Source organism: Chelonia mydas, chromosome 17, assembly GCF_015237465.2.
Source record: "Chelonia mydas isolate rCheMyd1 chromosome 17, rCheMyd1.pri.v2, whole genome shotgun sequence".
Lineage (NCBI taxonomy): Eukaryota > Metazoa > Chordata > Testudines > Cheloniidae > Chelonia > Chelonia mydas.
In genome coordinates, this window is record NC_051257.2 from 7,749,622 (window position 1) to 7,766,428 (window position 16,807).

The following is a 16,807-nucleotide window of genomic DNA, read 5'->3' on the forward strand; positions in this document are numbered from 1 at the left end:
TGAAGTTTTGATATTACACGTTTAAAATATTCTCCCAGAGCAGTGACATGAGTTTTCAGCTGCCATACTTCATGGTGCTTTACAGTCCACTCAGTCAGGACTCACTTAAATAGGGAGGGCCCACTATGATGGGGCATCACCAAAGGAATTGATCCATTGGAAATCCCAAATGAAAATCCATTTCAACTAATGATATTGAGCTGCAAGGAGTGCTGCTTAACTGGGATAACATTAGACTAAGCCCTGCTTAATAGGGACGCATTTGGCTGAAGCCAAATGATTAAGCTCTTCTTAACAGAATTATCATAAAATTTGATGTTCCAAGCTCCAGTTCCTTTATACAGATGTTCCTGGATAAAGATTAAAAGAAGAATGGGGGTGGTAGGGGTGGGGAGAGAGTTTTGAAACAGAGATGGAATTCAGTAAATAGTATTCATTTTTGTGGTTTTTGTCAATATAATCTTTTACATCATTCTGAAGTCTTTATGGGTTGTTTCGTCTTTTAAAAATAGCTTCTTTGGCAGGAGAGCTATTTAATCAGGAAAACAAGTGCCACCGTTGTGCAGTAATCAAGAGGCTTTTACTGTATTTGGGGCTCAATCCGACTCCCACTGGAGTCAGTGAGAGTCTTTTAGTTGATTCACGGGGCGTTGGATTGGGCCATTCAGCAAGTAGTGTTTCTAGCGGGTAGAGCACAGGACTGGGAAACAGGAGACCTGGTTCCATTCCTGACTTCACCAGAGAAGCCAAAGGTAAATTATCCATCTAGGTTTCCACACTACTACAGTCATCATAGTATCCAAGCACCAGGTGCACTTGCTTGTACGCAGCAATGGATCCTGAACTCTTCTAACAAACCTCTCAGGATGCCAAAGGCACTAATGCTATAATAAAACAGGGAAACTTGTTTGGGTGTGATCTTGGCTTAAACCAGAGTTCCTACTTGGGCTGAAAAAGGGGAGCCAGGGATTCACTATCTAAGTTTAACCTCTTTAGAACCATATAAGGGCGAAATCTAAAATAATTCTGTTAAAGATTAAAAAAAAAGTTAAGAACAAACATTTACCAAAAACATTAACATCTCAGGATGCCATCTTAGTTTTACAGGAACAGATCTGCCTTAAATTTATTGTGAAAGTTAATTAAAACCATCCCTTGTCCCTAGAATGTTTTGACTGAAACATTTAAATTTACTCTGAAAAAAACCATCAAATATTGTGAAAATTACAAAAAGATTCTCCTCCCTTCCCCCCAACGTGACATTTTAAAAAAGAAAATCCATGCCTTATGGGGATATTTTTCTGACCATCTCAGCAGAAACAGAATGCAAAAGGAAATGTCACATTGGCAAATGGCTAACAAAACTTAAATTTTAAGCCGAGCCACTGCAGATTAACAGAATGTCCTTTTCTTTTCCCTGGTCCATTCAAAAACATGTGGACATTATCTATACTAGGATCTCTAGACCAGGAGAGACTGCATGGCCAAGCAGCTTGCAGGAAAGATTTAGAAAAAGGAAAAATGGTGACTCAGCACATTGTATTCGACACAAACACTGTCCAAAGGATTTATTCTGTTGCTACTACTACATGGCAGAGATGTTACTGCAGGCAGAATATAAACTTATTTCTATATTTTAATATTTTTCATTTCCAAGATCCACATTTTAATAAACAGTTAAGTGCCTTAGTAGAATACGAGTAAGCCATACACAAACAAAGATTAGTACATACACAACCCTCATGTTAAAGTCCTATCCAGTTTAATAAATATGACTACAGTAAAGTTCTCCAGAAACTTCACATGGGCCCCTAGGAGTTATTCATTGTTCCTACAGAAGAGAATGAGATCCTTTCTATGGATTTCTTGAACCATCCTGCATAAGCATATAGCAGGGATATAATTTTCTATTAAATTCTACAGGATAGTTCCAATAGTGTATACAAAGATGATATTTTCTAATTCCAGAGGACTTTTCCATAAGGGAAAAGAGGTGTTTACATGAACAAAGCAAGTTGTATGCAAATGGCTAGACTACATACCTCCGCATGACACAGTTATGTGTTTTACACACTCACGTGCCTATTTGATGAGTCATTACAAAGCTACATTACCTCTCTCTAGAATCACAATTCTTTATTTACTGAAACAATAATAAATCACTTAGGTATTTGGATCAGGCTTACAAATCAACAAACAAAAACCCTCCCAAAGACCACATTCTGTAGTACTCGCTTCCAGGCCTGCATGGAGCTGTACCTGTGCTGTCCTGGAGTCCGTCACCTCCTTGTACAAGCTGATGTCCAAGTAATAGCCAGATTCGTTGGTCAGGAAGAGACGGATGGGAATTGCCTTTCCAGTTGGCGTCAAGCGAATGTTAATTTTCAGCTCTGCTTGGAGGACGCGGAGCTTCCAAAGGCGGCTTCCATAGCGCATTACCATGCTCCGCACAGACTCTTCAATCTTAGTACACAGAGAACAGTGAGTTTGCACTGCCATTCTGCTGTGGATATATCCACCCCTCTATTATTCCTCCTTACTATGCTGGACCCTACCCACACATGGGGAATGGCTCATTTCCCTGAGGCCGGCATTCAGAATTTCAGGATAACCTAAGTGTGGGCTAATAAGGCTTCCCGCCCACCTCTTCAATTGCCACCACTTTCCTTTCTTTCCTCTCCCCTCCATTCATACTCTATACTGCAGGAGCAGCAAGAATGCAGTACAGACCTTGCACCCGCTGATAGCTCCTTCTGAGGCTGGAATGATGCTTCCACTCAGCAAGAGCACTAAAGTCCCTAAGCAGGCGGTGAGCGTCATTTTACCATGCTTCCAGTCTCCCTCTGGATCAAAACGAGAGACACCACAGTTTGGGAATCCCTGGCTATGTACCACTGGTGACACAGGAGCTTGATGTTTCACCAACTCACTTTACAACCGTGTTTTAAAAATACATAAACCAATAAAATTTGGGAACGGCAGAGAGCCTAAAGGTTAGTCTTTTACGCACTAGCAATATCACACCTCCAGCCACCGCAGTGCCACAGTGCGGTGGGCCCACTGCGCCCCCGCAATTGAATTTTCTTCTCTCACCTACTGCAAACATTTCTCATAGCAAAGAATTATGAGATGCACGAAAGCACCCAGAGTGGTAAACAGTTAAGTCGCATTTATATGCACAATAACCATGTTTCACTGCACGTACAGTACAGTGCCTTAAATCAACAAAGCAATTACCACTCTGAGCTTGTTCCTGGGCTGTTTTATTAAACTTTATAATATATTCCTGTTGGTAAATAGCATATTAAAGTAAGGCAATTTGTAAGCAGTTTCTAATATTCTCTCCAAAATCCTCTTTTCCAATGCTGTTCGGGGGCAGTCAGTGCTGCAAACCCACGGGCTGATTAGGAGACTACTGAACATTTCCGTTCCTGCTGAAGTCCCTGGGCACCGTGATGTTCGGCACCTCTGAAAATGAGACCTGTAGTGCCTCTGGGAAACTAGGGCAAGTGCCTATGACCACTTTAATTAAAGGGCTTGTAAACCTGTCCCCGCCATCTAGGCCAATCAATGCCATTATTCCCCTAAGTGTTATTCAATCTCATATTCCTTGGGAGCGATATTCACTATTGGCTCTTCCCAGAGCCAAAAATATATTCCACAGAGTCTCAATTTTTACCTGGCTTCCAACAGAAAAGAAAAATTACTCCAGAATATTAGAATACCTAATATGACCCCCCACACACACCATTACCACTTCCAGTGTAGAATACGGATTTCCTCTGCTTTCCCTAAGAAACAGCAGGTGGAATTTGTATATTACACAATCTTTGATGGCTGGTACTCTAACTTAAGACCTACAGAACACTCCATTCCAGTGAGATTCATCCAAGGAGTAACAGGCAGCTGAGAAGTGGAGGACATGTACCTTAGATGGATCCATGATGACAGTAGGCACAAAGTTTAAGAAGATGTGGTTGCAGTCAGTGCGCACATTGGTGTTATTAAAGGCCACCTCCAGCTCATCCATGGCTTCCAAAAGCAAGCGTTCCCCTTCATTCTGCAGATACTCAAAGGAGGCCTCCTACAGGAGATTGCCAAAAGGTTATTTACTTTCCGCTAGCCTTCCCTCAGCCCCAAACACAGGTTCATTAGGCTGCAAAAGACCATAGCAGAATCTGACACAGAAAAAAGGTGAAATCCATTTCAGTGGGCTGTACAATTCTCCAGCATACCCGAGTCTTCCTTCCGAAGACATTGATGATGGTGCCTGGTTCAGATATCTGGTCAAACTGTGCTCTCCGTTACATCAGCATAAATCTGGAATAACTCCAGCGGAGTTACTATGGAATTGAGACTCCACCTAAAGTCTGAACCTGGACACTTGAAATGTTAGGTGCTATCAGACATGAGCCAGAAGCTGTAATATGCCACCCAGTAGAAGGCAGTGAGTTTAGATTTTACACACACACGAACTTCTGACATATTTTTCACATACAACCTTGGAAATAGACCTCCCACACCAGGAAACCCACCTTGGTAACCAGGTCTGAATGCCTTATAATAGCCCTCACGAAGAACCTGTAGTCTGTCACCTCAGTGCCCACTTCAACTTTAGCTGCTCCCAGGTACAGGTGCATTTTGTGGTTGGCACATGGAATGGCGGTGAGATCAAAGTTTCGCATTCGGTTCAGCTCTAACTGGAAAGCCAGAGCTGGCTCCAGATGACGGTAGATCCTATCTTCTTCGAACTGGAAAGAGAAGAGCACAAAGGGAATAAAAAGGGAAAAAAGTCAGGTAAGAAGCTGGATCTGGTAAGATGGAGAGAACTGTATAAAAATCTACTGACCTGAGACACTAGTGATGGCTAGCGTTGCCAGTCATAATAGCAGGGTCCCGTGTATTCTGTCATTCTACAGTGATAGAATTTACAACAGATTCTATCCCTAACTGCAAAATTGTATGCCAGTCTCAGTTTTTTTGTTGTTGTTGGGGTTGGGTTTTTTTTTTGTTTGTTTTTTTTTGGGTGAGGGGGGAGGGAGACTGACCCAGGGGATGTGTGTTTGTTTTGTTTTTTATTAAAAAAAAATGTTTCTAGCCCTCAGGATTGCAAAGCAAATCTTGAAATGAGTGTAACTGATGCAGCAGTGTCTTCCTGAGTCTGCAGACGGCTTGAAACAACAATTCTTTAGGGTGTGAACTGCCCCATTCATTTCAATGATCCAATTCTGAAACCTCAAGTGTCAACATGGTGAACTGTTTCACTCCTGATCATTTTAGCAGAAACATTCAACTAATATTGATATCCCACAACCGCAAACTGCCTCCCATCTTCAGAGATGCCAAATGCTCCAGCCGACCCTACCTAGTTGTGCAGACCTCCAGCATCAACCCTTTGTTACCACCACAAACATCTTGGGCATGTCGAAAACGGAAAATTTGAGGATAGTGTAAAATAAATAAAGGTCAATACAGAAATAAATAACAAAGGGTACACCGCACTGTTCCTATTATGATTTTTCATATTTAATTAATTAGAAAGCTAAAAATTCAATGAAGCTGCCACACAATTTTAGGTCTGATGCACCAGAGTCATTAGTGTTAAGAGGTGCGCATTGAAACTGTCTGCACGTTGAGAGTAGAACAAAAACCAAAGCACAGCAGTTCTCATGCTTTCCACTTTGGGTAAGATGCCTTCTTTTTGGAAAAGGGGAAGATCCTTCTATCAACAACATCCCCAAGTTGCCGCCTTCCCTGAAGCATACTCTGTTTCTACAGTTATGGTTCTCAGAACAAGCACTGCCTTGGACTAGACAGCATGTCATGGAATGTGCAGGCAAGTGCAATCAGTGGGATGACATGAAATGTATCAGTGGAGTCATTTTAGTAATTTTGTATCACTATGGCTAAGATTTTCAAAAACAGGAGCCTAAAGTTAGGCTTCTAAATCCATAGACAGACACCTAAATAAGTGATCTGATTTCAAAATGACTAAGGACCCAATAACTCCCATTGGCCTCAGCTGTCAACATAGTGAGTGCCTGGATAAATGGCGGAGGAGTATGTTCAGAATTGCCCAATGAGGTTTTGAAAAGATGGACACTCTCCTCTTTTAGAGGAGTTTGGAATGGTTGTAGGAGAAGGGAAAAAATATCTGTTTAAAATGGAGAGAGAGAAAAGCATTGATAACTGTACAACTTACCTTATCCCTGGCACGGAACGTGAAAAATTTAGGGAATTCCCTCTGTTTGGAAATAAAAATGATAATATCAGTCCTTCAAAAGCATTGCACACCATCTGTTCAGCCTACGGGCTATTGAGAGAAGGGACTCGGTGTGGCAGTGCAGCAGGGGGAAATCACTGCCATTACAATCTACCACTGCAAGAGCTAGCGTTGCATTATATTTTTATTTTGTAAATAAGGATGGTGGGAAGATAAAAATCCTATTGAAGTGCTTGTAGGGGCACGTTAAATCAATGTAGTTTATTTTACTATTGCAGTAGATGGTTCTTGATATTTTTGTCTAATATTGGGTATTAAAACAGATTCTAGCTAGCCAGGAGGGGATGGGGGTGGAGACAGAAGAACTCTTGCTGGTTTCTCTCATTATTTATTATTACTATTGCAGTAGTGCCTAGGAGTCCAAGTCACAGACCACAACTCTATTGTGCTAGGTGCTGCACAAACACAGAACAAAAAATACAGTCCCTTCCCCAAAGAATTCCTCATATTCCTAACACTGCTCATGCAGTTCCCCACCAAGGAATAGTTTTAATGAATTTTGAGAAATTCATGAGTTCTAATAATTGACTTTAACTTCATAGTCTAGAAAGTCTACAAGATATACTATATGTTTATTTGCTCCTCTGTTACATGTATGGAGATTACCTATGACCTTGGTACAGATTAAGTCCTAGGCCTTATTGCAAATCTAGAAAAAATTACCTAACACCATATAGCACAACTCTTGGCTCCTAATAAGCTAGGACTTTGAATGGAACTGCTCACACATTTGAAATGCTCAAACAAGTAACCATTACCACAGTTTGTGCTGTTTGAAGTTTTGCTTTTACTTCAGCTTTCAATTCACTACAATGATCATAATTTTGGTTATCATCCTATATTAAAGTGCTTGCTGTTGACTCTTTCCTATGCTGAATTCATTTTTGTATTATTAATAGGTTTTGGTGGTTCCACCATGTTCTGAGAATTGAGGACATGCTGTAAAATGAAATGATAGACACTGGAAGTGCTAATGAGAAAGACTTTCTGTATTGCTCTTTAAAACACAGTTATAATTGGAAAAAGACTACGTAAAGATGGCATCCTCATATCTACTCCCTACAGCGCCAACCCAGTGAAGTCCTTAAGCATGTGCTTAACTATAAGCATGAGTAATCCCACTCACTTCAATGGGATTACATACATGCTAGAAGTTAAACACGTTTACGTGCTTTGCTGGATTGAATCCTATATGTCTTCCAAGACACATGCTCACTTTACTGATAAAAGCAAGGGCTGGTTTTTAGTTTTTAATACTGTTCACACTGCAAAGCCAGTGATGCTACAGAAGAGTGAGTTGATTCCATTCTGGACAAAAAATATTGTCACTGCTCATGGCAGAGTTTGGGCCAGATTTTGCAGTCACTTAAACTGGTTTTATACGGTCATAATTCCATTGACTTCAGAGTATGCTTTGAACCAATGTAAGTGAGAACAGCTTCAAGCTCTCCATTACTAACAGTGATGTCAGTGGCAGCCTGCCCTGACCCCAGGTGAAGCCTGTAGAGCTGCATAATTACAAAAATGGGCTTTTTGACTCCAAAAAATGATGAAATTTGACCTGGAGGCACAGAGAGAATAAATATGGAGTCCCACCCTGATTCTTCGAATCACAAGCACATTTTAGATATCAAGAGGAAAGAAAAACAATGTCATGCTGCCTCAGTTCAACAACTACAGCACAATGACAGGGAGAGACAAAGTTCAATCAGGAGACATGGGCAATGGATTCATAGATTTTGAGGCCAGAAAGGACCATTAGATCAAGTCTGTCTGCCTGCATGACACAGGGCATAGAATTTCATCCAATTACTCCTGTATTGAGCCCAGTAATTTGCATTTGGCTCTTCCATAGTAGTCGCCTCTAGCGCTACAGAAGTTTTACCATGAAGAATCCTGTCCTTGGGATTATGGACACTACTACTTGTACCCAGGAGGTTCAGCAATCTCCTAAAACAGCATATAAGAAAACAGAGTTGAGACTTCCACATTGCCTCAATATCCTCCCAAATCCCTCCCACCTGCCCCCTCTGCATGCTGCCAATTTCTCCTAACATCATCCATGCTCATTCTATCACTAATGTAATTGCTTTCGAGACATTTGACTAGTGTTGTGGGCAAATATAATAATTAAATGTGCGCACACACGAAAATCCTCAGTGCTCTGGTACCAAAAACCAAAAGAGTGCTCCGTTTCCTAGGAAGAGGAATTATACCCCTGCTGTGTTCTAATCAACCAACCATCATCAAGACAATCAAAATAATTTGCCTAAATTAGCCAATCAAGACACCCTGCAAATCAGAGAATGCAAAAAGCTACAAACAGAAATCATCATAGCTGATTATTATACTAATAATCGCGTTAAAAACCTAATGAGATGAGGAAATTGGAAGCTTGCTGGAGCAACTCTCTATTACCTCAACATGCTGGGAACTAATTATATAGACTGTAATTAAAACAAAAACAACCCCAAGCCAAGCCCTGGGTAAGTTGATAGTTGGTCCAGTAACAAACTAAACAGAATAGGAGACAATAATGAAGACAGACATTTATGCAGCATCTCTCATACAAAAAGAGCCCAAACTCTGCAAACTTTTCAAACTGATCACAAGCTCTGCTGCCTCCTCTAGGTTGGACAGTGGCAGGCTTTTAATAACTCACAGCTCTACACAGCAGATCAGAACAGAGTGTGAATCCGATCGTGTCTGATTTTAACTACCAAGGAATTCAGGCAGGTGAAACTGACACTTATGTTAACAAGACTCAGTTCTTCAAAAAAGGCTATGAGATTTTTAATGATCACAGATAATCAGGACATTGGATTTCTGACTTATTCAAACAATGGCACAACAGTGGTTGAAATCACAGATGACACTTGCTACACTAGAATGGGTTTTCACTGTAAGTCACCCATCTAAATACTGACCGAACTGGATTCTGCTTAGCTTGCAAGATCATAGCCCTGGGGCAGTACGGCTGCATTCAAATATAACCTTGCGAATAAAGCTGAGTCAATGTTCATGAGAGAGAGCGAGTGAGAAGGGCTTGTTTTCACTAGCATGGAAGAGGCTGCAATGGTGTCTTTGCCTGTTCACCTTCCACTCGTTACATAGAGGTAAGAGTGTGGGATAGTGTTCACAGGACTCATTCAGAACCAGTGAGGGGCAAACCTCAAAAGGTTCCCAGGATCTGTTTAGATAAGAACTCAAATATTTTCCAAATACTTCACTAATGCTTAGCAGGGCTGGGTTCCTTAGACCAGTGGTTCTCAACCAGGGCTCCGGGGCCCCCTAGGGGACCACAAGCAGGTTTCAGGGGGTCCGCCAAGCATGTCTAGCATTCGACTCGCTAGAACGCAGGCCAGAAAGCCGAAGCCCCACCACACAGGACTGCAGCGTGGGGCATTGAACCCCACCACCTGGGGCTGAAGTCAAAGCCTGAGCAACTTAGCTTCGCAATGCCCCCTGTAGTGTGGGGCCCAGGGCAATTGCCTTGTTTACTACCCCCAAATGCGGGCCCTGGCTTTTATATGCAGAGAAAGAGCTGTTGTGGCACAGCTGGGCCAGGGAGTTTTGACAGCACGTTGCGGGGGCCTCAGAAAGGAAAAAGGCTGAGAACCCCTGTCTTAGACTCCATTAGATCTCTTCACAATGCCCTGCTCTCCGAGCGTCTCTTCTATATGCTGTTATATAGCCCACAGTGTTGTACTCAGCCCAAACTGCATAGCTCCCACCCGCTCATAGAGAATACTGTGTAGTGCATTTGGGAAAGCGCGAGGATTCCATACATTGGAAGAGGGGGGCTGCATGCATCACTGGTGATTATCAAGAGATGAGATTATCAAGAGACTGGTCTTCAGAAGTCTTTTCACACAAACAGTAACTACAGGGCAGGCACACATGCGACCACACAATAAGGGCTAAATGTCCTTTGACGATTAGCAAACCTCTCAACTCTCAGCACTATAACTAGAGTGCGACTGGTACCTTTCCCTGCCTTTCTCTGGCATTTTACCAAAGTCTTACCCTGCTTTCCTGCTTGTATCAAGCCCTGGGACTAAGTAAAAGTTGGCATTCAGCTGTCATTTTACCTTGGAATAGGGAAAAAAGAAAACAGTGACACGCCTGTAACTGTAATTACAATATTTATTAACTGAAACCTAGATAACAAGAACGCATTCACCCATTCAGAGGTGCACAATGTAAGGGTGAAGCGCTGTCTGAAGGTGTCTCTCAATGCACACATCTTTCCATTCACTGCCCACACTCCTGCCCATTTAAGCTGATAACTCACAAACTGGCTGAACTTTTACTAGTTGTACGTGCCAGGAACTAGCGGCCTTAGACAGATAATAAATATTGCTTTCTTCCGTAGCTGACTCTTTAGGGGTTGTTTGGTTTTGTTTTAATAGAAGCTGCCCTTTGTTTAAAGCTTTTGGGGGAAATTAAAATTCATCAGAAGCTACAGCTTTTAAACTATATTTAAATTCACTGGCTCTAGCAATAAATCAGTGAATTCTAGTACGTTTAAGAGAGACCAGCAAACACACACAATAAATCAGTGAATTCTAGTACGTTTAAGAGAGACCTGGGCACGCACACACACACACACTCACGCGCACACATATACTTTGAAAGGATAGGATTTAGTCATATAAAATAATACTTGCATGTCTAGGGGCTGACTGTGGGTCCAATCCAATTCCAGCTGAAGTCAGTGTAAATTTTGCCATTGACTTAATGGGAGTTGGACTGGGCCCTTACACACCAAACGCAAAGAGGCAGACCCTCCTCTGGCACTATGACCATTTACACCAGCTGAGGATTTGCCCTAGGATCTGGGTGCACATTTAAAAAAAACAGAGCCCCTCATATAAAAGAGGCATTGCTGAGGCAGTGTCCAATTCCCATAACTATCACAGTTGAGGAATGATCATTAGAATGATTTGTTAATCCAGAATAATGGATGAAAATGCCAAATCCAGTGCCCCTCTCTTAACCCACATCCCAGCTCTCCAAGTTCTTGAAGGACTCTTCTATTCTTCCCCAGCTTTCTGATCCCTACCAGCAAGCTACAGCATTTATTCACAGCCTCTCATATTCCATCCCCCAAGTATCAATTTTATTCTCTAAACTCCTGATTCTTCTTTCTAAAGCCTGAGGTTCTATGCTCAAACACCCCACACTTCTGTTACGATTCCAGTTTCCTGTCTAAAGTCACTGACTGACATACATCTGTATATACTGTCATCAGATAGGTTTCTGCCATCAATAAACTTGGGGAAGTAGTTCAGTTTGCAGCATTTCCTAAAGCATTTTGGAAAGCTTTTGCTTCTTTAGCCTGGAAGATAAACTCCCCTATTACTCTGTAGAGAAGAACCAATGATGCTAACTCAGGGATAAGGAAAATATTCCTAGTACTAGATATTTCTAAAGGAAAAAGCAGAGGGTCTATGAAGCATTTTGCTAGCATAGCCCACAAAGGCTCACCTCATTAAAATAAAGTTGGTAGCAGAAACTGAATGATCCAATTGGCAAAGTAGAAAATTTCTGAATAGTGTGAGTGCTGCAAGCAGATACCCAAGGGGAATTTATTAGCCACTGTTATTAAATTGGCATATATAAAAATGTATTTTTAAAAATAGCTACAATGAGACACTTTAGTGTGTCATTCATGGTGTATTAACATCTTACAATATTGATCGTACCTGGCCTTCAGCTTCGCGTCTGACAACATACTAGCTCTGGATTATAATTCAGCCTCCTTCATTGTATGTGTGGTGTACATTCTATTCTCAATACACAGCTATAATTCCCAAGTGAAGCTACCCAAGCTTATCGTGAAAATAACAGGAAGCCTGCTGAACAACTATTATTGCTGATATTGGAATGTATTTCCCATATTGGGCTCTATGCATCTGACTGCATTTCTTGCACACTCAGTACTCCCATTAACTTCAGGAGGGGTTGAGTGGATACACAAGAGGGAAAGAAAAGCTGGCTTGTGCCCTACATAGTCCTCTTGAGAGCAGGAATCAAACTAGTCGTCGCTGAAGTCAAAGCATGGGGGAAGGGAGAGCTGCCTAGTGGTTTCAGCAGCAGACTGGGTGCTGGCAATCCAGAGTTCTACAAATGGCTCTGTCATTGTGTGAACTTTGGCAAGTCATTTTACTGGTCCCTTTCTGGGTTTATCTGTAGAGCTGGAAGACCCCTGAATAATATATATAATATTTTTACGTTGTCAAAGAACATTAGAATAACTAAGGCCAACCTAGATTATATGGGTGCAAATTCAGCCAGGTGTATAAATTACTAAGTATAATAAGCATGAGAGTAGCCCCCTTGAAGTCAACAGAATTACTCACGTGCCTAAAGTTAGTCACATGCCTAAGTACCTAAGTAAAGTTAGTCACGTGCCTAAGTATTGAGCACATGCCATCTACTCAGTCAGGACCATGGGGTTGGATTTAAATAGCTCACTAAAGAGTCAAATCTTCTCCTCCTTACTCATTCGTAATGACTAGAATCACTTTACTTCCATGAACTGCAAAGAGGAGTTGAAGGCAAAATTATCTTGATTTTTTTTTCTTTTTACTTACATGAAATCTTTGATCCACCTCATAGTTGACCTGTTTCCTGAAATCCTTACAAATGAAACAGAGAAAGACGGGGAGGGGAAGGAAGAGCAGAAGAAAGCTAGTAATTAGTACTAAAATCAAAAATAAATTAAGACAAGATTACAAGTGACACAAAGATTTTTTTTTTGTAATTGTCAATTAATTTTCTTAAGCGAAATCACTAAAACAGTCTCAGTTTTAGAGAATGAAGGCAACAAAAGCAGAACTAAAACGCTAGTAAATGCAATTTTTAATCTGAAAAATATTAAGATTATAATTTCATTATGAACTACAAATAAAAAGCTTCCGGGCATCAGGGGAGATGTCAAAATACCTTTTGTGCTACAAGGAACGTCAGCCTTCGAATCCCATGATCAATCAGGACTGATTTCTGTAAAAGGGAAGGACAGCAAACAGGAGAACTGGTTTAACAGAAAAGAAACATAAGACTCAAATCTGGATGACATCTTCTAAGGACTGGTAATGGGTGAGAGAGCTTCCTGCCTCTAAACTGCAGACTCACAATCCAGCCCAGCTTGGTGGTGACTGAAAGTTCTTATCAGATGGTTGCTTAGCAGCACCTGTGAGCAAATGCAATAGTCTCAGTCCCTTCTGAGTGGAGAAGAATCCATATAACAACCACATTTGGCACCATCTGGGAAACTTCTTATCTATCTCAGCAGGGAATTAATTGTTCAGGAAACACTGTTACCAGCAGAGGGGTTACTTAGATCATAAACTCTTTGGGGGAAGGGACCATCTTTTTGTTCAGTGTTTGTACAGCACCTAGCACAGTGGGGTTCTGGTCCATGACTTGGGGTCCTAGACTTTATGGTAATAAAAATAATCATAATAATATGGGGTTCAAGCAGTTTTCTTGGCCAAGGTTAAAACTGAGCTACCAAATCCAGAGGAATTAACCTACAACACAGGTCTCAGGCGGTAGGGGAAACTTTCTGCATTGGTCAGGAAAACCACATTACAACAATCTAAAGTGGCATGAGTATTCATGATTAAATACAGTGCCATGGACTTGCATGGCATGTTCAGATATAAAAAAAACATAGTAAGCTTTTTGAGACAGCCCAAAAGTGCTGGCTTTGTTTTGGGTTCGTACAGCACCTAGCACTATGGGTTCCTGGTCCATGGCTGGGGCTCCAAGGTGCTATGATAAACAGCAAACAACAACAACAACAGTACCCTGCCCTAAAGGCTTCGGCTGCAACAGGTCAAGGCCTTCGAACCCTTGCTCAGAAGGGTAGCCCTTACTCATGCAAATAATCAGTGGAGCGATTCACCGCAGGAAAAACTACTTGGGTTTGAAGGATGGGGCCTTAATTTAGATGGTATAAGAAGAGAATGAGACACAAAATCATCCTGTTTGGATTGTTTAGGCTCCTGGGCTTGGAAATATTTTAACATATCTAAAGTGTTCATATTTTATAATGTTGGCATAGGCACTGGTGGGGACACACATATTATTAATTATTTGTATCGGGGTAGTATCTAGAGGTCATGGACCCATTGTGCTAGACAATGGACAAACAGCAGAGGAAGGCAGCCAACAGACTTCAGTTTCTGAGGAAGCAAGGAGAATGAGGAAGCTTGGTGCATGGGAGGGCACTTCTTTTACTGGCTCCTGATTCAGGAAATCACTTAAGCATGTGCTTAAAGTCTGATAAGCACATGCTTAAAGCCCCATTGAAGTAAGTGCTGTCCTAAAAAGGGATGGTTTCCTGAATTGGGGCCATACAGGGTTACATGGAAAAAGATAAGACGACATAACAAGGAACAGAAGACAAAGGATTCAGTATGGCAGGAGCAGAAAATAAAGGCTTTTTTTAAAAAAGATAGACTGGCCCAAATCTATCCTTGGTGTAACTTTACTGAGCTGAATGGAGCCACACTGCAGATGAATGCTTCCCATAATGTTTATCATGCCCACTGTCCCTTTTAAACAAGTTTAGATCTGTCATTTTTCTCCTGTTTCTACTTTCTCTCCCCACCCTCTTTTTCGAATTTAAAAACAAAAAAGGAGAGTGAAAAGGGAAAGAAAGCCTCAGCATGGCCAAGAACAAACCCACCCCTTCTGGCTTGGACTGAAATGTTTTACTAAGGTTAAGCCCTTCGAAAACGAGCATTAGGGACTACATTCCTGGCAAAGGAAGAAAATAACTTTAATAATGCCATGATTTACAAAGCAAAAATTGTTATTGCTTTTAAAATTCCACAAGTGGCAGACAATAACAGCATAGCAACAGGATTCTGATTACATTGTAATAATGTAGGTCTCACAGCAAGTCCACAGCTATTACCGAGCGATTAGGCAACAGTACCTGGAGAAACTCCATTTAAACTGACTGCCTCAATCTCCTCCACAAGTCATTTACAAGTATATGATCCTAATTTCTATTAAAAAAAACCACACACAACATGCTGGGACTGGAAGATTATTTGGACAATTTGGATCAACCTATATGATAGTTTAATGTGTTTTTTTGTTTTTTTTTTTAATTTCTTTTCTTTTTTCCTTCCATAAAACGCCTGGAGCACAATCATGCAAATGAAAAACAAAACTGGTTTTGCTTTACTTTTTAAAAGAGACAGTTAAATTCTGAATTGGACTGGACAAGCACAGGGTTTCTTATAAGCTTCCAGTTCACTAGTCTTTCTGTATGGACAGGACAGTTGTATTGTGCACAGTAGAAGAGTGTTTGATCATACCTAATGGCTCTAACACTGCTACAACCTCAAAAATCACACACACATTATGCTCAAATAAATTTTTTAGTCTCTAAGGTGCCACAAGTCCTCCTTTTCCCTTTGCGAATACAGACTAACACGGCTGCTACTCCGAAACACACATTATACGTCTCACAGGAAACACCTGACTTATTTTTGCAGCCCCTTTGCCATCTCCCAGTAGGGAGCAGGAGTTAGAGATTGCACTCCTCACAATCCCTCCCAAGGCCACTTCAGTGCCATCATGGATTTAGCAGGATCTCCATGCACGATGGGATATTCACCTGGGAAGACAGGAGAGGGGTTTTCCAGGTCGGGCAAAGGGGAAGCTAAGGCCCACTCTAGAGAGAAAGGGCAGAATACAAAGATGCAGCTGCTAACTAATGTTAGCTCAGGAGTGACCACAAGTGTAGAATCTGGTTCCTCGCTAAAAGTTAAAGGGAACCCCCTGCTCTCGGAAGGGAAAAGCCAAATTTACTGATCAGGTTCGCCTAGTGCCAAAGAAACAAACAATGGAGATGTAAATATTATGCTAACAAAAGCTACAGATTTCGATGAGATTTAGAATGTCATGACACATGCACCATTTATCTGAGGTCATCTCAGACATTTCTGTTACACTGTCCTTCCCTATGTCAACCTGAACTGTGTCAAATAACTGTCATTGTATCTTGCTCCTTCAGACCCCAGATAAATATAAACACTTCACCTGACTCATTTAAAACTACGTTTCTTTTTAGTTTTTGTTGGGTGAATGCAAGACTCTTTAGCTGATGGATTAGGATACACCATAAGGCAACACAATGGGTGCTCTGTTGTTCAGTCCCTTCCACAGAGGCTCCAGGAAACTGTAGCTACATCCAATTAGAGAAATAATACTGTTTTAGATTAGATAAATTAAGGATTTAACTGTTCCGTTTATATATTTATTTTGCAAGATACCTGGGAAATGTAGACTTCTTCCCAAGGGAAAATGTCTCCCCAGTGGGTCACAATAATACTGGCGAGTAGGTTCACTCTGAACTGCTATTCACCTTGCTTTGTGTGAAGTTCCTGAACATGGCCGCCAACCCATCATCATCAATGTCACAGTCGGTCTTAATGGCAATGTTCAGTATGTGAATGGGCTCCTCTCGGGCACTCTGTAATTTAAAGAAAGCAAGCC

The 16,807-nt window shown here is 41.3% G+C and overlaps 1 protein-coding gene across 9 annotated transcripts in view; it reads right to left on the reverse strand.

The window, feature by feature from the left end:
- ACACA (acetyl-CoA carboxylase alpha) overlaps positions 1-16,807 on the reverse strand; it is a 206,454-nt gene that overhangs the window by 86,851 nt on the left and 102,796 nt on the right. For all 9 annotated transcript variants that reach the window (XM_043531245.1, XM_043531243.1, XM_043531244.1 and 6 more), the window contains 7 exons: positions 16,677-16,784; positions 13,235-13,291; positions 12,883-12,927; positions 6,203-6,244; positions 4,536-4,751; positions 3,929-4,084; positions 2,260-2,463 (listed from right to left, as the gene is read on the reverse strand). In XM_043531245.1, coding sequence (XP_043387180.1) covers positions 2,260-2,463; positions 3,929-4,084; positions 4,536-4,751; positions 6,203-6,244; positions 12,883-12,927; positions 13,235-13,291; positions 16,677-16,784 — 828 coding nt within the window. The remainder of the gene's footprint in view (positions 1-2,259; positions 2,464-3,928; positions 4,085-4,535; positions 4,752-6,202; positions 6,245-12,882; positions 12,928-13,234; positions 13,292-16,676; positions 16,785-16,807) is intronic.